This window comes from Oncorhynchus mykiss, chromosome 12, assembly GCF_013265735.2.
Source record: "Oncorhynchus mykiss isolate Arlee chromosome 12, USDA_OmykA_1.1, whole genome shotgun sequence".
NCBI lineage: Eukaryota > Metazoa > Chordata > Actinopteri > Salmoniformes > Salmonidae > Oncorhynchus > Oncorhynchus mykiss.
The window spans coordinates 37,805,817-37,830,463 of NC_048576.1; the positions used below are offsets into that span (position 1 = coordinate 37,805,817).

General features: G+C 41.3%; 1 protein-coding gene across 3 annotated transcripts in view; it reads right to left on the reverse strand.

The window, feature by feature from the left end:
- Positions 1–24,647, reverse strand: part of LOC110537549 (AP-2 complex subunit beta) — an 84,139-nt gene that overhangs the window by 3,221 nt on the left and 56,271 nt on the right. For all 3 annotated transcript variants that reach the window (XM_036937506.1, XM_021623673.2, XM_021623672.2), the window contains 4 exons: positions 22,908–23,037; positions 16,672–16,756; positions 16,414–16,500; positions 8,120–8,274 (listed from right to left, as the gene is read on the reverse strand). In XM_036937506.1, the coding sequence (XP_036793401.1) occupies positions 8,120–8,274; positions 16,414–16,500; positions 16,672–16,756; positions 22,908–23,037 (457 nt within the window). The remainder of the gene's footprint in view (positions 1–8,119; positions 8,275–16,413; positions 16,501–16,671; positions 16,757–22,907; positions 23,038–24,647) is intronic.

The window sequence follows — 24,647 nt, forward strand, 5'->3', positions numbered from 1 at the left end:
GAACGCTCTCCTGTTATTATGGCCTGGTCCATATGTTATACCTGTTCCATGATGTTGCCCAAAAGCTATTTGTCTGAGATGCTTCTGCCAATAAATTGGCCCCGACACAGCTGCCCTTGACCATTTTGAAAGGTTGATATGAACTGTTACCTGAACTCTACTACCTTGGACAGCAGTTATTGTGCAAGGGTCAAATGAAATAACCCCTGGGCATTATCTATGTATGGGGAGCACAAAACAAAACAATAGCCATGGCCATCACCATAGCTCACTTTATATTATCAGTCTTCCCGGATGTCATAGGATAAGTGTTTGTTCTCAACTGCTTTGATGGGCTAACACAATCCATTATTTATTTTAGATGTGTCTAAAGAAGCATGATATGAAGAAAATGTAGTCTATTTCCGAAGAATAGAATAGCATACTGAGTTGTCCTTATGTTAGGTCCTCATCTGGCTATGGCTATGGGCTACACTAGTTCATTCAGCAGACCAGATTTGCTTAGAATTCCATGACATTATTTTATAGTATGAAGTATCAGCTGTTCCGGACGACGAATCACACTCTCCGTAGCCGTCGTGAGTAAGACCTTTAAACAGGTCAACATACACAAGGCTGCGGGGCCAGACAGATTACCAGGACGTGTGCTCCGGGCATGTGCTAACCAACTGGTAGGTGTCTTCACTGACATTTTCAACATGTCCTTGATTGAGCCTGTAATACCAACATGTTTCAAGCAGACCACCATAGTCCCTGTGCCCAAGAACACAAAGGCAACCTGCTTAACTTCTTTGGGAACTTGTGCAGTATTGAGTAGCTTGGATGAATACTGCGACCTGTATGCTCTAGTCGGCTGGCCCTCGTTACATATTCGTCGCCAGACCCACTTGCTCCAGGTCATCTACAAGTCCATGCTAGGTAAAGCTCTGCCTTATCTCAGTTCACTGGTCACGATGGCAACACCCACCCGTAGCACGCGCTCCAGCAGGTGTATCTCACTGATCATCCCTAAAGCCAACACCTCATTTGGCCGCCTTTCGTTCCAGTTCTCTGCTGCCTGTGACTGGAACGAATTGCAAAAATCGCTGAAGTTGGAGACTTTTATCTCCCTCACCAACTTCAAACATCTGCTATCTGAGCAGCTAACCGATCGCTGCAGCTGTACATAGTCCATCTGTAAATAGCCCACCCAATTTTTACCTACCTCATCCCCATACTGTTTTTATTTATTTACTTTTCTGCTCTTTTGCACACCAATATCTCTACCTGTACATGACCATCTGATCATTTATCACTCCAGTGTTAATCTGCAAAAGTGTAACTATTCGCCTACCTCCTCATGCCTTTTGCACACAATGTATATAGACTCTCTTTTTTTCCTACTGTGTTATTGACTTGTTAATTGTTTACTCCATGTGTAACTCTGTGTTGTCTGTTCACACTGCTATGCTTTATCTTGGCCAGGTCGCAGTTGCAAATGAGAACTTGTTCTCAACTAGCCTACCTGGTTAAATAAAGGTGAAATAAATAAAAATAAAAAAGTAAAATAAGGTGCCCAGTGTAAACTGCCTGCTACTCAGGCCCAAAAGCTAGAATATGCATATAAATAGTACATTTGGATAGAAAACACTGAAGTTTCTAAAACTGTTTGAATGATGTCTGTGAGTATAACAGAACTCATATGGCAGGCAAAAACCTGAGAGAAAATCCAACCAGGAAGTGGTAAATCTGAGGTTTGAAGGTTTTCAAGTCATTGCCTATCCAATATACAGTGTCTATGGGGTCATATTGCACTTCCTAAGGCTTCCACTAGATATCAACAGTCTTTAGAACTTTGTTTCAGGCTTTTACTGTGGAAGGGGGAGAGAATAAGAGCTGTTTGAGTCAGGTGTCTGGCAGAATGCCATGAGCTCAGTCAGGTGCGCGGCCGTGAGAGCTAGCTGCGTTCCTTTTCATTTCTAAAGACAAAGGAATTGTCCGGTTGAAACATTATTGAAGATTTATGTTAAAAACATCCTAAAGATTGATTCTATACATCGTTTGACATGTTTCTACGAACTGTAATATAACGTTTTTGACTTTTCATCTGAACGCGCACTGTGCATTTGGATTACTGGGCTAAACGCGCAAACAAAAAGGAGATATTTGGACATAAATGATGGACTTTATCGAACAAAACAAACATTTATCTGTGATTCCTGGGAGTGCATTCCGATGAAGATCAAAGTTAAGTGAATATTTACAATGCTATTTCTGAGTTTTGTGACACCTCTCCTTCTTTGGAAAATGGTTGTATGTTTTTCTGTGACTTGGCACTGACCTAACATCGCAAAGTGTGCTTTCGCCGTAAAGCCTTTTTGAAATCTGACACAGCAGTTGCATTAAGGAGAAGTTTATCTATAATTCCATGCATAACACTTGTACCTTTAATCAATGTTTATGATGAGTATTTCTGTAAGTTGATGTGGCTCTCTGCACTTTCACCGGATGTTTGTTTGAGACAATGCATTTCTGAACATAACACACTAATTTCAAATGAGGTTTTTGGACATAAAGATGAACTTCATCGAACAAAACACAAATGTATTTTCTAACATGGAGTCCTGGGAGTGCCATCCGGTGAAGATCATCAAAGGTTAGAGATTAATTTTAACGCTATTTCTGAGTTTTGTGACACCTCTCCTTTGGAAAATGGCTGTGTTTTTCTGTGACTTGGCGCTGACCTAACATAATCGCAAGGTGTGCTTTCGCCGTAAAGCCTTTTTGAAATCAGACACTGTGGCTGGAAAAATTTGAATTTTATATTTAAAATGGTGTATAATACTTGTATGTTTGAGGAATTTTAATTATGAGATTTTTGTTGTTTTGAATTTGGAACCCTGCAATTTCACTGGCTGTTGGTTAGGTGGGACACTAGCGTCCCACATATCCCAGAGAAGTTATATGACTACAGACCCGTAGCACTCATGTCCATAGCCATGAAGTGCTTTGAAAGGCTGGTAATGGCTCACATCAACACCATAATACCAGAAACCCTAGACCCACTCTAATTTGCATACCGCATATCTCTATTGCACTCAACACTGCCCTTTCCCACCTGGACAAAAGGAACACTTATGTGAGAATGCTATCTATTCATTGACTACAGCTCAGTGTTCACCACCATAGTACCCTCAAAGCTCATTACTAAGCTAAGGACCCTGGGACTAAACACCTCCCTCTGCAACTGGATCCTGGACTTCCTGACGGGCCGCCCCCAGGTGGTGAGGTTAGGTAGCAACACATCTGCCACGCTGATCCTCAACACTGGAGCTCCCCAGGGGTGCATGCTCAGTCCCCTCCTGTACTCCCTGTTCACCCATGACTGCATGGCCAGGCACGACTCCAACACCATCATTAAGTTTGCAGACGACACAACAGTGGTAGGCCTGATCACCAACAACGACGAGACAACCTATAGGGAGGAGGTCAAAGACCTGGCCGGGTGGGTGCCAGAATAACAACCTATCCCTCAACGTAACCAAGAGTAAGGAGATGATTGTGCACTACAGGAAAAGGAGGACCGAGCACGCCCCCATTCTCATCGATGGGGCTGTAGTGGAGCAGGTTGAGAGCTTCAAGTTCCTTGGTTCCAAATTAGAATGGTCTAAACACACCAAGACGGTTGTGAAGAGAGCATGACAAAGCCTATTCTCCCTCAAGAAACTAAAAAGATTTGGCATGGGTCCTGAGATCCTCAAAAGGTTCTACAGCTGCAACATCGAGAGCATCCTGACCGGTTGCATCACTGCCTGGTAAGACATTTGCAAGGCACTTCAGAGGGTAGTGCGTACGGCCCAGTACATCACTAGGGCAAAGCTGCCTGCCATCCAGGACCTCGACACCAGGCGGTGTCAGAGGAAGGCCCTAAAAATTGTCAAAGACTCCAGCCACCCAGTCATAGACTGTTCTCTCTACTACCGCACGGCAAGCGGTACCGGAGTGCCAAGTCTAGGACAAAAAGGCTTCAACAGTTTTTACCCCCAAGCCATAAGACTGCTGAACAGGTAATCAAATGGCTACCCGGACTATTTGCATTGTGTGCCACCCCAACCCCTCTTTTACACTGCTGCCACTCTCTGTTTATCATATATGCATAGTCACTTTAACTATACATTCATGTACATACTGCCTCAATTGGCCTGGCCAACCAGTGCTCCCGCACATTGGCTAACCGGGCTATCTGCATTGTTTCTCGCCACCCGCCAACCCCTCTTTTATGCTACTGCTACTCTCTGTCCATCATATAGGCATAGCCACTTTAACCATATCTACATGTACATACTACCTCAATAAGCCTGACTAACCTGTAGCCTCACTACTTTTATAGCCTCGCTACTGTATATAGCCTCGCTACTGTGATTTTCCACTGTCTTTTTACTGTTGGTTTTATTTCTTTACTTACCTATTGTTCACCTAATACCTTTTTTGCACTATTGATTAGAGCCTGTAAGTAAGCATTTCACTGTAAGGTCTACACCTGTTGTATTCAGCGCACGTGACAAATAAACCTTGATTTGATGAATACAAATTAACAAAGTTAAATCAAATTGAAAAAATATTTTCTCTAAACGATTTGAAGGAGTGCGCACATGCGGCTATTCTGTGTTGAGCGGTTAACAAAGAAATAGGTATTTCTATATGCTTAATTTAGAGTTAATAATATAACTTTAGTTCTACAAATGTTGGGCTATAAGTTTTGATTTTTAATACATTATAAGGCTGCATGATGCCGATTTGAATTTTATTTTTTTGCTCAGGCTGTACACGCTACATCAGTCACTCATTCACAATTTGACAAGCACTTGATTCTTGGCATGCCAAGAATTTCACACCGGAATCCCTTTGTGTGGCCGTAATGCACTCTTAAAAAAAAGCCTTTTGCGTGGCCGTTGTGCCCTTCTCCATGAGCACCGCTCACTCCATCACGTGATCGGGTCTTTCTCACAGGCTACAAGTGAAGATAAACACATTGGGGACGCAACTTCGTGCATCCTTACCCAACTCCAAGGTGTATATTAAAGATATTGGAAGAAATGTTCACATTTGCTTTTCGTCAGCCAACAAGATGAGTAGACCTAACGAACAGCAAAAGCATTAGCCTATGTCAATCTACTATCCCCCATAGTACAAAGGTCGACCTATTCTATTTTGTGCGAGAAATAAATATACCAAACGTCTGGAACATATAAAATAAACAGAAGTAAAAAAAAGACATAAATAAAAAAGACAACTAATAAATAAATAAAAACAAATAGAAAAATAACAAATAATTAAGGAGCAACAATGAAATAACAGTAGTGAGACTATATACAGGGGTTACCGGTATAGAGTCAATATGAGGGGGCACCGGGTAGTCGAGGTAATTGAGGTAATATGTACATGTAGGTAGAGGTAAAGTGATTAGGCATGGATAATAAACAGAGTAGCAGCAGCTTAAAAATGGGGGTGGGGGCAATGCAGATAGTCTGGGTAGCCATTTGATCAACTGTTCAGGAGTCTTATGGCTTGGGGGTAGAAGCTGTTAAGAAGTCTTTTTGACCTGCAGTAGCAGAGAGAACAATCTGTGACTAGGGTGGCTAGAGTCTTTGGCAATTTTTAGAGCCTTCCTCTGACACTGCCTGGTATAGAGGTCCTGGATGGCAGGAAGTTGGCCCCAGTATTGTACTGGGCCGTACACACTACCCTCTGTAATGCCTTGCGGTCGGAGGCAGTGCAGTTGCCATACCAGTCATGATGCTCTCTATGGTGCAGCTGTCAAACCTTTTGAGGATCTGAGGACCCATGCCCAATCTTTTCAATCTCCTGAGGGGGAATAGGCATGGTCGTGCCCTGTTCACAACTGTCTTGGGTGTTTGAACCATGATAGTTTGACGGTGATGTGGACAGCAAAGGAACAATTATATGCTTCAAGCATTGCGCTGTTTATGACTTCAAGCCTATCAACTCCCGAGATTAGGCTGGTGTAACCGATGTGAAATGGCTAGCTAGTTAGCGGGGTGCACGCTAATAGCGTATCAAACGTCACTCGCTCTGAGACTTGGAGTAGTTCCCCTTGCTCTGCAAGGGCCGCGGCTTTTGTGGAGCGATGGGTAACGATGCCTCGAGGGTGGCTGTTGTTGATGTGTTCCTGGTTTGAGCCCAGGTAGGGGCGAGGAGAGGGACGGAAGCTATACTGTTACACTGGCAATACTATAGTGCCTATAAGAACATCCAATAGTCAAAGGTATATGAAATACAAATGGTATAGAGAGAAATAGTCCTAAAATTCCTATAATAACCTCAACCTAAAACTTCTTACCTGGGAATATTGAAGACTCATGTTAAAAGGAACCACCAGCTTTCATATGTTCTCATGTTCTGAGCAAGGAACTTAAACGTTAGCTTTTTTACATGGCACATATTGTACTTTTACTTTCTTCTCCAACACTTTGTTTTTACATTATTTAAACCAAATTGAACATGTTTCATTATTTACTTGAGGCTAAATTGATTTAATTGATGTATTATATTAAGTTAAAATAAAAGTTTATTCGGTATTGTTGTAATTGTCATTATTACAAATAAATATATTTTAAAAAATAAATAATAATAATAATACAAGTGTCCAATTAATCGGTATTGGCTTTTTTTGGTCCTCCCAATAATCGGTATCGTGTTGCAAAATCATTATCGGTCGACCTCTAGTATGACTATGATTAGTTTCTTATGCTGGGCATCATGCTCTTTTGCACACCAGTATCTCTACCTGCACATGACCATCTGATCATTTATCACTCCAGTGTTAATCTGCTAAATTGTAATTATCCGCCTACTTCCTCAAGCCTTTTGCACACAATGCATATAGACTTTTTTTTTCTTTCTACTGTGTTATTGACTTGTTTATTGTTTACTCCATGTGTAACTCTGTTGTCTGTTCACACTGCTATGCTTTATCTTGGCCGCAGTTGTAAATGAGAACTTGTTCTCAACTAGCCTACCTGGTTAAATAAATGTGAAATAAAAAATAAAATAAAAAAATTCACAAGTGATAATATATAATTCACAAGTTATAGGCTAATATTGTCACCCATCAGTATTCTTGCTTTAATCTTGTCTTTAGATATCCTAAATAGCATGGGTGAAATTTGTTTTGATTTTGAATGGACCATTATTATGCACCTGTATCGAATCAGGGTCAGCGGGAAAAAACACATGTCATCTATGCACTTAAAAAGCGAATGGAGGATGCTTTTCCACGTTTATTTTCATGCCAGCCATGTAGGCTATATACTCTTGTTGTAAATATAAACAATGTGCTTAATATTAGGAAAGTTGAGAAATAAATATAGTAGGCCTAGGCAATAGAAAGCTGGCTCTCCTATTTATATTAGAGGTCATCACCGTCACCATTTACCGTGACTAAATGGTGACCTGGAATTGTACTGCCTTCATGACTCGTGACCGCCAGTGTGGCGGTAATACGGTCAACGCAACCTGACCATGACCAACGCAACGCAACCGCAACCTGACCATGCCTGTATTTAGGAGCTATTTTGCAGTGCTATATGGGTCTTTTGACCTTGTTCATAGCCAATCTAGAGGATCAAAAGTTAACCAAGCAGCACGTCTGCTGCCGAGGTCACCCATTACTCTGCCAGAGGACATGTCATTCCCAATGAGTCCTCAATGATGAACAGGTTCCTTCAAACATATGATAAGGGAACATGATATAGCTGGGTTTGTGTAAAACAAAGGTTGATAACTTGTATTACTTCCATAAACCATCTCTAGGTACCACTTCCTGGATGTAACATGCACTTCATTACAGGGGAGTGTAGCGAAGGTGCTGTCTCAGTGAGAAGGGCTATCAATTATTTCCTGGGTTCAAACATTCCATTAAAGACTAAGTCTACTCATGAAGGTCACGCAATGACTACAGCATTTACAAAACACAAAAGTGTTTATTTGCCTGGTACTCTAGTGAGGGAAGGGTGGAAATATAAAGAGCCTTCTGCTTGGCACTTCAGACTTCTGACAAAAACAGTAAGTGACTTCTGAGTTCAGAATTAGGAGAGTTGAGGTTAGGCGGGTGTTTTACCGTGTAGTTGGGGTTGCCGGGTTGGATGCGGAGCTCAGCCAGGATCCAGATGCCATTGGTGAGCTTGAGTGACTGGTAGAGCATGTCCTGGCCCTCCACGTTCCTCTTAGCGATGGTGTAAATGTTGTCGTTCTGCAGCTTCCCCGACACAGTGTCTGCAAGGTCACATTACATATGAGTCAGGTATATACTAGAAGTGTAGATATAAATTCTCAGTTTTTTCAGGATTTCTGGAGTCATGAGGGAATAGGCTGCGGGGAATACTTAAAATGGGAATTTTCAGGAATTTTCCAACCCTACTTTATGTGGAGATCAGCACTACACAGGCAAAGCTCAGCCTCATGGGCTCTAGGCTATTCTACGGTCAACTACTGATAAGTGCACATTGGATAAGTGCATTCTCCATTGTAGTGCAGTTCAGCAGTTGTAATTAATATATTTTTTACTGACAGTACTCATTCAGACATTCACATCTGAGAGGAGAGTTATCTATAGACTAAGGCATTGTATTGTACAGTAGTAGCTTCATTTTTGGGAACTGCATTCTCTAGTCTAGGAACATGAGGTTTTTGCTTTATTACTAGGTATGGGGCTATATATGCAGTGGTTTCTACAGTTTCCATTGTTGGTTTGCAGCGTCATCTAAAAAAAGGACTGAGGGACTCAATACAACAAGAGAGAAGGAGATTGATTTCATGTAAGACAAAATTCATAATAATAACAGTATGTGAAATACCAACAACTAGGCCATTAGCTGCTTTCTGAGTCATATTAGACTACACACATTGCCATGACCTACATCAGCTGCCTATTCCTCTGTCCCAGTCAATCTGTACCCTTAAGGCAACTCTAATGGTTTCTCTGTGAGCCTGGCTAACTACTGGCAGTGGGGAGCAGCTCAGCAATTATATCTACATTAGCTTCATGAAACAACTGCTGGAGCTTAGTCCCTCCTTTGTGCCTCTAAGTGAAAAAAAAAGTGTCCTGATCCAAGTCGGACTTTGAGGAAGAAGAACAGAGCTAGGGTAACTTTTAAAAGTGCTGTGAACATTGAAGCAATACATTGAACGTCATAAATGTAACCTAGCCTGTAAGCTGTACTGTTATGTGGGCTGTCAATATAGGGAGTAGCTACTACAACTTCCAGATCTCACATCTAGAGGTGGGGATGTCACTATAGACACTATGTCTAATGGGCTTAAAACCATGGGTCAATGGACAAACTACCACTACCATAAAGTCTGACCCTGAGGCCCATGTCCCATTGTAGGTCCTGTCCTGAGCAATCATCAGTGCCACTGCTCTCAGCCCTCAGTCACTCTGTTGTCTGGGGCAACCAGGCATGGTGTGGGTTATCATTAAAGAGCTTGTGTGAAGTCTCCTTCAGGGAAAGAGGGGGAGGGGTGAGACGAAATGCCTTGAAAGGAGTCCTGAGAGGTAGGTGGTGGATGGAGAGAAGGAGAAAGACAAGTGTCAAAAAAGAAAGAAGCAGGACAAGTGACAGTGGGGGAATGAATTTCATCTCTCCTACAGCGCAGTGGAAAAGTTTCCTGTATGACTAGTCTCTATTATGTTACAGTCTGCAGGGAAGCTTCTAGTGGTCAAGGCTCCCAACTCCATACTGCTCTAACCATTTACCTTTGAGCAACACTTGTCAGTCATAGATGGTAAATGGCTGCTTTTTGTTACCCTACTTTGTTTGAATGTGAGATGCAACTTAAGTGGTGTTTGTATTTTTGTGTGGCCAATTAGTGCCTTGTAATTTTCAGGGCAAAAAGTGAAATGTCTTTTTCAGGGCAAAAAGGATGTCAGTTGTGTTTTAATAACAGCCTTTGAAACCATCCAACCACTATCACAATGACATTCTATGTCCTTAGATGAACAAGGGAAACAAGCATTGATTACTGGGAAAATGTTATATCCATTAAAATGAAAAGTATGATTCAAGACCATTTCATGTGTTGAAATATTACCTTAATTAGCAAGCTAGTATGTTGCCTACTTGTTGGCAAACATTTTGTATTTGCTATGCTATTATTCTCGCTTGCATGACTCATGGGTCTACTGTGGCTGCGGAAAGAGCCTTGTTTTAAATTAGGCTACTGGAGAATTGCTACAAAGAAAGCATCTAAAAACAGAGGTGGTAACATAATAAGACTCCCCATATTTGACTGAGGAAAAATGTAGGCAGCAAAAGAAAATACATTTTCATAATCATCTTCCAAAAATGTACACTACTGTTCAAAAGTTTGGGGTCACTTAGAAATGTCCTTGTTTTTGAAAGAAAAGCTTATTTTTTTGTCCATTAAAATAACATCAAATTGATCAGAAATACAGTGTAGACATTGTTAATGTTGTACATGACTATTGTAGCTGGAAACTGCTGATTTTTAATGGAATATCTATATAGGCGTACAGAGAACCATTATCAGCAACCATCACTCCTGCATTACAATGGCACGTTGTGTTAGTTATTCACGTTTATAATTTGAAAAGGCTAATTGATCATTAGAAAACCCTTTTGCAAATATGTTAGCACAGCTGAAAACAGTTGTGCTGATTAAAGAAGCAATAAAACTGGTCTTCTTTCGACTAGTTGAGTATCTGGAGCATCAGCATTTGTGGGTTCAATTACAGGCTCAAAATGGCCAGAAACAAAGAACTTTCTTCTGAAACTCATCAGTCTATTCTTGTTCTGAAAAATGAAGGCTATTCCATGTGAGAAATTGCCAAGAAACTGAAGATCTCATTCAACGCAGTGTACTACTCCCTTCACAGAACAGCACAAACTGGCTCTAACCTGAAAAGAAAGAGGAGTGGGAGAGGCCCTGGTGCACAACTGAGCAAGATGACAAGTACATTAGTGTCTCTAGTTTTAGAAACAGACGCCTCACAAGTCCTCAACTGGCAGCTTCATTAAATAGTACCCGCAAAACACCAGTCTCAACGTTAACAGTGAAGAGGCGACTCCGGGATGCTGGTCTTCTAGGCAGAGTTGCAAAGAAAAAGCCAAATCTCAGACTGGCCAATAAAAATAAAAGATTAAGATGGACAAAAGAACAGACACTGAACAGATGAAAATAGTCTAATAAATGAAAAAAGCATCTAAAATCAACAATGTCATAATTTTCAATTAAAAGTAGACTCAGCGAAATGATGTTGCCTTGAGCAGCACTACAGATATTGCGATGTGCGAGATGCAAGTCTTCACTCCCACACAGTATCTGCTTCACGCTGCTAGAGCCCAAAACAGTGTGGGAGTTTGGCCGCGAGCTTCATAGGGATGGGCATGAGTAATTGAGTACATGAACAGACGTCAAACGTCAATCTTTAACCAGAGATATACAGTGAGGGAAAAAAGTATTTGATCTCCTGCTGATTTTGTACGTTTGCCCACTGACAAAGAAATGATCAGTCTATAATTTTAATGGTAGGTTTATTTGAACAGTGAGAGAGAGAATAACAACAAAAAATACAGAAAGACGCATTACTATTTTCTACATTGTAGAATAATAGTGAAAACATCAAAACTATAAAATCACACATATGGAATCATGTAGTAAGCAAAAAAGTGTTAAACAAATCAAAGAATATTTAAGATTCTTCAAAATAGCCACCATTTGCCTTAAAAACAGCTTTGCACACTCTTGGCATTCTCTCAACCAGCTTCATGAGGTAGTCATCTGGAATGCATTTCAATTAACAGGTGTTCCTTCTTAAAAAGTTAATTTGTGGAATTTCTTTCCTTCTTAATGTGTTTGAGCCGATCAGATAGCCCTATTTGGGAAAAGACCAAGTCCATATTATGGCAAGAACAGCTCAAATAAGCAAAGAGAAACAACAGTCCATCATTACTTCAAGATCTTTGAAAGTTTCTTCAAGTGCAGTCGCAAAACCCATCAAGCAATATGATCAAACTGGCTCTCATGAGGCAGCCACAGGAAAGGAAGACCCAGAATTAACTCTGTTCCAGAGGATAAGTTCATTAGAGTTTACTGCACCTCAGATTGCAGCCCAAATAAATGCTTCACTGAGTTCAAGAAAGACACATCTCAACATCAACCCTTCAGAGGAGACTGCGTAAATCAGCCCTTCATGGTAGAATTGCTGCAAAGAAACCACTACTAAAGGACACCAATAATAAGAAGAGACTTGCTTGGGCCAAGAAACAAGAGCAATGGACATTAGATCAGTGGAAATCTGTTCTTGTTGTCTGGTGAGTCCAGATTTGAGATTTTTGGTTCCAACCACCGTGTCTTTGTGAGACGCAGAGTAGGTGAACGGGTTCTCTGCATGTGTGGTTCCCACCGCGAAGCATGGAGGAGGTGGTGTGATGGTGCTTTTTTGGTGACATTGTCTGTGATTTATCTAGAATTCAAGGCACACTTAACCAGCATAGTTATCACAGCATTCTGCAGCAATAGGCCATCCCATCTGGTTTGCGCTTAGTGGGACTATCATTTGCTTTTCAACAGGACAATGACCCAAACACACATCCAGGCTGTGTAAGGGCTATTTGACCAAGAGGAAGAGTGATGGAGTGCTGCATCAGATGACCTGGTCTCCACAATCACCCAACCTCAACCCAATTGAGATGGTTTTGGGATAAGTAGGACTGCAGAGTGAAGGAAAAGCAGCCAACATATGTGATCAGCATATGTTGGAACTCCTTCAAGACTGTTGGAAATGCAGAAGCTGGTTGAGAGAAGCCCAAGAGTGTGCAACGCTGTCATCAAGGCAAAGGGTGGCTACTTTGAAGAATCTACAATTTATTTAGATTTGTTTAACAGTTCTTTGGTTACTATGATTCCATATGAGTTATTTCATATTTTTAATGTCATCATTATTATTTTACAATTTAGAAAATAGTGAAAATAAAGAAAAACCTTTGAATGAGTAGGTACAGTTGAAGTCAGAAGTTTACATACACCTTGGAGTCATTAAAACGGGTTTTTCAACCACTCCACAAATTTTTTGTTAACAAACTATAGTTTTGGAAAGTCGGTTAGGACTTCTATTTTGTGCATGACACAAGTAATTTCCCAGCAAATGTTTACAGACAGAATATTTATTTATTTTACTTCACATCTATCACTCCAGTGTTAATTTGCTACACTGTAATTACTTCGCTACTATGGCCTATTTATTGCCTTACCTCCTTACTCCATTTGCACACACTGTAAAATAGACTTTTCTATAGTGTTATTGACTGTACTTTTGTTTATCCATGTGTAACTCTGTTTTTTGTCACACTGCTTTGCTTTATCTTGGCCAGGTCGCAGTTGTAAATGAGAACTTGTTCTCAACTGGCCTACCTGGTTAAATAAAAATAAAACAAAAAACAAACAAAAAAACACACATTTTTCTTTATTTCACTGTATCACAATTCCAGTGGGTCAGATGTTTACATGCACTAAGTTGATTGTGCCTTTAAACAGATTGGAAGATTCCAGAGAATGATGTCATGACTTTAGAAGCTTCTGATAGGCTAATTGACATCATTTGAGTCAATTGGAGGGGTACCTGTGGATGTATTTCAAGGCCGACCTTCAAACTCAGTGCCTCTTTGCTTGACATCATGGGAAAATCTAAAGAAATCAGCCAATACCTCAAAAATAATTGTAGACCTCCTCCACAAGTCTGGTTCATCCTTGGGAGCAATTTCCAAACGCCTGAAGGTACCACATTCATCTGTACAAACAATAGTACGCAAGTATATACACCATGGGACCACGCAGCCATCATACCGCTCAGAAAGGAGACGCGTTCGGTCTCCTAGAGATGAACGTACCTTGGTGCGAAAAGTGCAAATCAATCCCAGAACAACAGCAAGGGACCGGAGGAAACAGGTACAAAAGTATCTATAGCCACAGTAAAACAAGTCCTATATCGACATAACCTGAAAGGCCGCTCAGCTAAGAAGAAGCCACTGCTCCAAAACCACCATAAAAAAGCCTGACTACGGTTTGCAACTGCACATGGGGACAAAGATCGTACTTTTTGTGTCCTCTGATCTGATGAAACAAATGGGTCTTCCAAATGGACAATGACCCCAAGCATACTTCCAAAGTTGTGGCAAAATGTCTTAAGGACAACAAAGTCAAGGTATTGGCGTGGCACAACGCCCTGACCTCAATCCCATAGAAAATGTGTGGGCAGAACTGAAAAAGTGTGTGAGAGCAAGAGAGGCCAAACCTGACTCAGTTACACCAGCTCTGTCAGCTCTGTCAGGAGGAATGGGCCAAAACTCACCCAACTTATTGTGGGAAGCTTGTGGATGGCTACCCAAAACATTTGACCCAAGTTAAACAATTTAAAAGCAATTCTACCAAATACTAATTGAGTGTATGTAAACGTCTGACCCACTGGGAATGTGAAATAAATAAAATATGAAATAAATCCTTCTCTCTACTATTATTCTGACATTTCACATTCTAAAAATAAAATGGTGATCCTAACTGACCTAAAAACAGGGAATTTTTACTAGGATTAAATGTCAGGAATGATGAAAAACTGAGTTTAAATGTATTTGGCTAAGGTGTATGTAAACTTCCGACTTCAACTGTATGTCCAAACTTTTGACTGGTACTGTACATTTGCAACAGCACTATCACAACTCAGCGACAATGGTAGGGATTGTACTGTGGTACTGATGGTACTGTGCCTGAAATAATTGGCTGCTTTTTGGAATCTTCCAGAGCTAAAATGAGTTCTTTAAAATCTAATTTTCAGCAGTTCCCGAGCTAGCCCTCCTAATGTCGTTTGACCCCACGTGGACTATGACAGCATCTTGTGTATGCATCTGTACATGTGTGTTCCTGTAGGTGTGTGTGGGAATACATCCGCACATGAATTGCAGGCAGGTGTGTAACGCTGGAACCTAAGGCTGTGATGTTGTGGTCACTGCAACAAAGCCAGGGGGTTAGAGGAAAAGGCTAATTCCACCATTTAAATGTTACCACTTTAAACCCCCAGTCATGTTATCTAGTTCTCCAGTCAATATGCAGCATCTCTTTAAAACCAATGCCCTCAGCTCCCAGTGCTTAACTGGCTTCAGTCTGGTGAACACAAGTGAGGAAAGGATTTGATGACTTTGTGGTTTGATGGTTTCAAAAGGTCACCTGCGGTACCACCTGTCCAGGTTGGTAAATAAAACCCTGCATATAGACTAAACAATAACTAAAGCTACTTCCCTCCAATAGAACTTTCCCAAAACAAGGACGGCCCTTTATCTGCCCTGTAATTGGCTCAACGTGTTAGATCTGTGAAAGGAGAGGCTAGTAGTAGTAAGTGTGATTCAGACATGAGCTCCGTGAGGACAATAGGCCTGATATATTACCAAATAATATTTTAGGATGACAAAAACACCAAGAAGTCATCGAACACAAGCACACCCAGAGATGTCATATCTTTCAACTGACTGAGCATATCATGAGCAAAAGGTTTTTCTATTAGCCTCATAAGTTAATGGATGTCATTTGTCCATTTTACATGCGTCAAAAGTTGAAATAAGTTGAACTTTTGACAGCTAGGCAGATGCATAGAGCGCTCTTCATGCATTTCCTCCTTCTTTGCATGCTTTCTCCTCATCAAATGACATCTCCTTCCACTGAATCACCAGCACAAAATCGATACGAAACAACACCAAGTCGACACTGTCCTTCACTTGTGCTCGAAGCAGTTAAAAAAAGGACAAAAGATCTTATCCCATTGTACTCTTGGTAACTTAAACACAATGGAGTGTTCAAAACCACACTAAGCTGCAATTTCAACATCACCTAACAAATGTCCTTTGACATATAAAAGATAGAGGAATACAGGAAGCTAGATTGTTGATGAGACTCAATTGTCTTGTTATCATTTGTGTTTGTGCCTGACTACTGTAGATGACTATGTGGTGTGTATGTCATCCACAAATATTAGCAGCATTGTGGATCGACTCATGTCCTCACGCTTTAAGACTGAATCACGCAAGGTTACATTTTTAAAGCATAGCGTGAACAGCTCCGATGATGGACATTTGAGCCGTACTGCTTGAAAGCCTTGTGTTTCTCGATAGGCTGGGTTTCAGTACAGTCAGGGTTAGGAGGGTGAAAGATGACCCTCTCCAACACAAACACAGTGTACATTTTCATTCTAGATCTTTATTAGTGTTTTCATACCATTGAGCAGTAGGAGGAAAACCCCACAGATAAAAATAGTGACAGGCCTTAGAGTACATATCATGGTCAGAAATGTTTGTTTTTTTCTTTTTCTCACATATAGCTATCATCCACAGAGGTAAAGAAGCCTACCTGCGTTTAAGTGGCACTCCTTGATCTGGTACTGCAGTTCGTTCTCATTGGGGATGTCTTTCCAGGTTGCCAGGAACACCTGTCGCTCTGAGGCAGATGAAGATGGGGGGGAAACAAGAGTGACACCTGAACTGAGCGGGGAGCTACAAAAGGTCCTTGTGTTGGTATAAAATAAACTCTTCAAACTCTTTGGCTCTACTGCTATGGTAATGAGCTGGATATTGAGTGTTTGAGAGTGTTGCTTCCAGACACACATACCCATTTTACCGTCCTCCACAAAGAAAATGTTGAGTGGGATAAGCCCACTGAAGTAGAAAACATCAATGTTGTTCTTCACAGCCACCTGTGCACAAAAGACAACACAACGTTAATATGACATCAGTCAGTGACTTACTGCCATGCACTAGAGGTGGCTGATTTGGACATATAGAATTCCAATAAGCCCTCAAACACTTCTGAGCACTTAGGAGCATGAGAAAGATGAGGCAGACAACTGTAAATATAGAATTGCTCTAAATAAGAAAAAGTGCTATTGAAATGCAGTGTCTGTCATGGCTAGACAGAAGTGAGACTGTGAGACTAGAGAAAGCTGAGTGTGTGGTCTGCTGGACTCTGCAACTAATGCAGTATACAGCCCTCATGGGCACTCTGAGCTTTCTGAACTTGAATCATATTTCTGGCTTCATGGAGTGACCCTCCGGCAGGCAGTCCTTACTCTGTTCACGAATAGACATTATCAGAAGACCAGACCCTGGCCGCCCTCACCTGTACTTGACAGGAACAGTGTGTGAAAGTTGCGCATTGCTAAGCACCGAGGACACACACACACAAAGAGAGAGAGACATAAATACAAAACACACAAACCTCATCTAGTATGACAGAGTTGTCAATTCCGTGGAAACACTTTCCACCATTAGCTCACAACGCAACTCGCATCGTGACACAACATGGAATTAGAGCTCCGTCAGAAAATCTATTAATCCACAAAAGGACAATCGTCTCCACCTACACATCTGAACCAAACTGATGTCCTGTCTGGGCTTCAAAAAATCCCCATGATAAAACACCCAAGCTCATTACAGAGGCCTTTTGATTTGTTTAGTGTCACATGATCAGAGTCATAGACATACTAATAAAGTATATCAAAACACAAGACAATGGGGAGTGTGGGAGAGGTGTCGGAATCACATGGTAAATATCCCTAGGCCGTGATGTGATTAAGTACCAAAGCTGACGATAACTATTATCTTTGTTAGTACTTAGAAGTCTTCATTACAACTTAGGGACTCTGAGGTAATTATTAGAATGAACACTGAGGTGAATCAGGGTCAGTAGTGTCCCTTCCAGCAACTAGGAATTGAAGCTGCTGAATGGTGGGATTGGTAGATATTTATAGTCATTATTATCAATTACTCAATCTGCTGTTTTCTTGTAGAATGGCCTAAGGACAAGTGTGATTGGCAAAATGTGTCACTACAGGCGCCAAACATTTAAAAAATTGAACTAGGCAAGTCAGTTAAGAACAATTTCTGATTTCCAATGAAGGCCTACCGGCCAAACCCTAACGACGCTGTGCCAATTTTGCACCGCCTTACGGGACTCCCAATCACAGCCGGTTGTGATACAGCCTGGAAGTGAACCAGGGTCTGTAGTGACGCATCTAGCACTGAGATGCTGCGCCACTCGGGAGCCCCATGAGCAAGTATTCTGAAAAAAAGGACACAAGCGGTTGAATATTCACTATTGAATGTCATTCTGCATTTATGAGTAAGTAGATACTATATGAGCAGCACATACATTTCAGCAGTATGTGGATCCAACCCAGATGAAAAGCTGTGGTGTGGTGAACTCAAACACTCTAAAGGTGGTCTGCTTACCACCGGGCCTTCAGAGAGACAGATATTCTCGCTCTCTCACACACACACACACACAAACAAACACAAACAATACCCATGCCGGGAAGGCAAGAACAGAAAAGGAGGAATCATTATAGGATGGAGGCTAGCCTGGGATATAGGAACAAATAAAGTAGCTGTCTCAGCTGGAGAGCCCTGTAAAGTAGTGTTATTTTGGCTGAATGGTTTCCAGTGCCATCTCTCTCAGCCACTGAACAGTGAAAATGAGATGACTGGAACTACTAAAGTCTGCTGATGGATGGGCTGCTTTCCAGGATAGCTGAGTAGCTGTTATATATTGCCCTTATATAGGCCTACGTGCTCTTATGCATATTATCAAATAATTTACAGAGCTTTAAAAAAAGGGCTATGTATTCAATTTCTGAGACTGGATTTACAGAAAGCTATTCCAGTGAATTGCCTTACCTCCATAAAAATGTGAGCTTATGAAATGAAAGTTTGTGCGGGGGCACTGAAAGCTGGAGTCCATTGTCCAGTTGGTGGCTGTCCTGTGGTGGTGGAGCACATTAGAGCCAACACTGTGGGCTCAAACTACTAACAGGCTTTACTGTCCTCAGCTTGACGGCCATGTGTGTGGGCTGAAGACTGAACCCTCCAGCTCATCTCTCGGACGCAAGACAGAAGCACATAATTCTGTAGATTATAGTTTGATAAACAGCATTTAGAATCCTGCTTTATCTGGGGAAGTAATACCTAGTTTTATATGCTTCAAAGAGGCTGTAAAAAAGACAGGATGAAAAGCATATAAACAAATGCCATACATTGAGGATATCTTGAAGTTTGAAATGAACTTCTATTATAAAATGCATATAGCTTGTTTTTTGTTTGTTTTCCATTGTAATAGGTCTCGGGCTTGAAAGAGGAGTTTGCACACCGTACGTTGTTCCAGGAGGGAAAAAACTACAGTACCACTCATTCAAGACTCTTTATTTTTTACTATTTTTACTATTTTCTACATTGTAGAATAATAGTGAAGACATCAAGACATATAAATAAAATAAACACAAATGGAATCATGTAGTAACCAAAAAGGTGTTAAACAAATCAAAATATATTTTAGATTTTAGATACTAGATTCTTCAAAGAAGCCACCATTTGCCTTGACAGTTTTGCACACTCTTGGCATTCTCTCAACCAGCTTTACCTGCAATGCTTTTCCAACAGTCTTGAAGGAGTTCCCATATATGCTGAGCACTTGTGGCTGCTTTTCCTTCACTCTGCGGTCCAACTCATCCCAAACCATCTCAATTGGGTTGATGTCGGGTGATTGTGGAGGCCAGGTCATCTGATGCAGCACTCCATCAATCTCCTTCTTGGTCAAATAGCCCTTTCACAGCCTGGAGGTGTGTTGGGTCATTGTCCTGTTGAAAAACAATTGATAGTCCCACTAAGCGCAAACCAGATGGTATGGTGTATCACTGCAGAATGCTGTGGTAGCCATGCTGGTTAAGTGTACCTTGAATTATAAATAAATCACAGACAGTGTCACCAAAAAAGCAGACCCACACCATCACACCTCCTCTATTCTTCACGGTGGGAACCACACATGTGGAGATCATCTGTTCACCTACTCTGCGTCTCACAAAGACACGGTGGTTGGAACCAAAAATCTCTAATTTGGACTCATCAGACCAAAGGACAGATTTCCACCGGACTAATGTCCATTGCTCGTGTTTCTTATTTTTATTGGTGTCCTTTAGTAGTGGTTTATTTGCAGCAATTCAACCATGAAGGCCTGATTCACGCAGTCTTCTCTGAACAGTTGATGTTGAGATGTGTCTGTTACTTGAACTCTGTGAAGCATTTATTTGGGCAGCAATTTCTGAGGCTGGTAACTCTAATGAACTTATCCTCTGCAGCAGAAGTAACTCTGGGTCTTCCTTTCCTCTCGCGGTCCTCAAGAGCCAGTTTCATCATAATGATTGATGTTTTTTGCGACTGCACTTGAAGAAACTTTCAAAGTTTTTGAAATTTTCCAAATTGACTGACCTTCATGTCTTAAAGTAATGATGGAGTGTGTTTCCCTTTGCTTATTTGAGCTGTTCTTGCCATAATATGGAATTGGTATTTTACCAAATAGGGATATCTTCTGTATACCACCCCTACCTTGTCACAACACAACTGATTGGCTCAAACTCATAAAGGAAAGAAATTCCACAAATTAACTTTTAACAAGACACACCTGTTAAATTATATGTATTCCAGGCGACTACCTCATGAAGCTGGTTGATAATGCCAAGAGTATCCAAACCTGCCATCAAGGCAAAGGGTGGCTACTTTGAAGAATCTCAAATATAAAATATATTTTGATTTGTTTAACACTTTTTTGGTTACTGCATGATTCCATGTGTGTGATGTCATAGTTTTGATGTCTTCACTACTATTCTACAATGTAGAAAATAGTAAAATAAAGAAAAACCCTTGAATGAGTAGGTGTGTCCAAACTTTTGACTGGTACGTATAGCTGGATGGGGAAAAAAAAAATCAGGCACACTGGCATTGCTGGAGTTTCTTCTTTTAACAAGCTTCAGGCAAAAAGTAGGGTGCTTAACCTGTCAGGCTTTGATTACAGAGTCAAACCGAAGATGATGGGCCTCGTTTCCCAGAACCTTCGTAGCGTTAAGATCATCATTAGAACCTTTCTACGATCTATCTTTAGAAGCCAAGGTGTTTCCAAGAACCTTTGTTAGTAACGTGGTAGGAAAGATGCATTGTTAAAAACACTCATAAGCCTAAATTCCATCGTTATCGGGAAATCGGGCCCGGAAGGCACCGGAAGAAATGGCAGCAATTTAACGGGCGCCCAACCAATTGTGCTATTATGTGGGGGGTTTTCACTGTAGTTGTAACTTATTTTGTACATAATGTTTCTGCAACCGTATCTTACAGCAGAAAAGAGCTTCTGGATATCAGGAGAGCGATCACTCACCTCGGATTAGACAAATATTTTTTCAACAACAAGCAAGACTCACATGACATTCTCCGAACGCCCGGCAGGGCCGACATCCCAGTTATTCGCAAGAGGAAGCGACGCAGGTACAGAGGACGAAGAGCCGGATGCCTCGTCAGGACCCGCAGTTGGCGAGTAGGAAATCTGCGTTACGGTCAATATTACTCGCCAACGTGCAATCATTGGACAATAAATTAGACGAGGTACGATCACGAATATCCTACCAACGGGACATCAAAAACTGTAATATCCTATGTTTCACGGAATCGTGGCTGAATGACGACATGGATATTCAGCTAGCGGGATATACGCTGGACCGGCAGGATAGAATAGCACACTCCGGTAAGACGAGGGGCGGCGGTCTGTGCATATTTGTAAAAAAAACAGCTGGTGCACGAAATCTATGGAAGTCTTTAGATTTTGCTCGCCTGAAGTAGAATATATTGTGATAAATTGCAGGCCACACTACTTGCCTAGACAGTTCTCAGCTATACTTTTCATGGCTGTTTATTTACCACCACAAACAGATGCTGGCACTAAGACCACACTCAGTCAGCTGTATAAGGAAATAAGCAAACAGGAAAAAAATATTCCAAAACATGCATCCTGCTTGCAACAAGGCACTAATATAATAATGCAAGAAAATGTGGCAAAGCAATTCACTTTTTGTCCTGAGTACAAAGTGTTATGTTTGGGCAAATCCAACACAACATATTATGGAGTACCACTCTCCATATTTTCAAGCATAGTGGTGGCTGCATCCTGTTTTGGGTATGCTTGTAATTGTTAAGGACTGTAATCGTTAAGGAGTTTTTCAGGATAAAAAAAAAATGTACAGAATAGAGCTAAGCACAGGCAAAATCCTAGAGGAAAATTTGGTTCAGTCTGCTTTCCACCAGACACTGGGTGACGAATTCACCTTTCAACAGGACAATATCCTAAAAAAGAAGAAAACAGTGAATGTTCCTGAGTGGCAGAGTTACAGTTTTAACTTTAATCTACTTGAAAATATATGGAAAGACTTGAAAATGGTTGTCTAGCAATTATCAACAAACAACTTGACAGAGCTTGAAGCATTTTGAAAAGAATAATGGGCAAATGTTGCACAATCCAGGTGTGGAAATCTCTTAGAGACTTACCCAGAAAGACTCACAGCTGGTATCGCTGCCAAGGATACTTCTATCCTCGGGTGTAAATCCTTATATAAATACATTTGCTAAAAAATCTAGAAACATGTTTTCACCTTGTCATTATGGGGTATTGTGTGTAGATGGGTGAAAAAAAAAGTAATCCATTTTGAATTCAGGCTGTAACACAACTAAATGTGGAATAAGTCAAGGGGTATGAATACTTTCTGAAGGCACTGAAGGCCCATTATCTTTTCTACTTACTTTACATCTGGTTTAAGTTTACACTGAAAAGGTTTTTTCAATCCCGAAAATGTTTTGAAATAAATGTACACTGTTTAGACTTCGGTAATCCGAAAAAAACGCTTTGGCGGCCTGCCAAAGGGTTAAAAATGGCAGAATAATCCCTGAGAGGTAGGCTGCTCTTGCCGAGCATGCTTTACATAAAGAAACGTCGGGTGATTGTGGAGGCCAGGTCAGAAAATACATGTAGGAGTTTACCTGTAGGTTGTTCAGTGGGTCCATCTTCATGACTGGCCCAATGGTGTTGAGAGGCAGGGAAACTTCAATACTCTGGCTGGGCATCAGTGGAGTGTGGATGGGCAGAGGGGTGGTGGGGATCACTCCGAAACTAGACAACATAAATTGCATAACAGGGTCTTAAGTGCTTCAGGTGACTGGAGCTAAATACACTACATGAGAAAAAGTATGGACACCTGCTCGTCGAACATCTCATTCCAAAATCATGGGCATTAATATGGAGCTAGTATATGGAGTTTGCTGCTTTAACAGCCTCCACTCTTCTGGGAATGCATTCCACAAGATGTTATAATATTGCTGCAAGGACTTGATTCCATTCAGCCACAAAAGCATTAGTGAGGTTGGCACTGATGTTGGGCGATTAGGCTGCAGTCGGCGTTAAGATTCTTCCCAAAGGTGTTCGGTGGGGTTGAAGTTAGGGCACTGTGCAGGCCAGTCAAGTTCCTCCACACCGATCTTAACAAACCCTTTCTGTATGGACCTCACTTTGTGCACAGGAGTATTGCCATGTTGAAACAGGAAAGGGCCTTCCCCAAACGGTTGCCACAAAGTTGGACGCACAGAATGGTCTAGAATGTCATTGTATGCAGTAAAATTAAGATTTCCCTTCACTGGAACTAAGGGGCCTAGCCCGAACCATGATAAACAGCCCCAGACCATTATTCCTCCTCCACCAAACTTTACAGTTGGCACTATGCATTGGGGCAGGTAGCGTTCTCCTGGCATCAGCAAAACCCAGATTCATCCGTGGGATTGCCAGATGGTGAAGCATGATTCATCACTCCAGAGAACGCGTTTCCACTGCTCTAGAGTCCAAAGGCGGCGAGCTTTACACACAACTCCAGCCGACGCTTGGCATTGTGATACATAGCTGCTCGGCCATGGAAACCCATTTCATCTTGCTCCCTACGAGCAGTTCCTTGTGCTGATGTTGCTTCCAGAGCAAGTTTGAAACTCGGTAGTGAGTGTTGCAACAGAGGACAGACGATTTACAACGTGCTAAGTGCTTCAGTGGTCCCATTCTGTGAGCTTGTGTGGCCTACTCACTTTCAGTTTTCGATTTCACAATAACAGCACTTGCACTTGACCGGAGCAGCGCTAGCAGGGCAGAAATTTGACAAACTGACTTGTTGGAATGGTAGCATTCTATGACGGTGCCACGTTGAACGTTTCTGAGCTCTTCAGTAAGGCCATTTTACTGCTGAAATAGCTGAATCGACTAATTTGAAGGGGTGTCAACATACTTTTGTATATACGGTGTATACGTCTGCTCTTCACAATTCCTTGTATTCCAGAGTAGTGGTCGTGTTTAGTTATCATACAGTATGCTCCCATACTGTACTAACATAAGGAGCCGAGTGCACATAATATACAGTTGAAGTGGGAAGTTCACATACACCTTAGCCAAATACATTTAAACTCAGGTTACCACTTCATTTTAAGAATGTGAAATGTCAGAATAATAGTAGAGAGAATGATTTATTTGAGCTTTTATTTCTTTCATAACATTCCCAGTGAGTCAGAAGTTTACAGTTTACACTCAATGAGTATTTGGTAGCATTGCCTTTAAATTGTTTAACTTGGGTCAAACGTTTCAGGTAGCCTTCCACAAGCATCCCACAGTAAGTTGGGTGAATTTTGGCCCATTCCTCCTGACAGAGCTGGTGTAACTGAGTCAGGTTTGTAGGCCTCCTTGCTCGC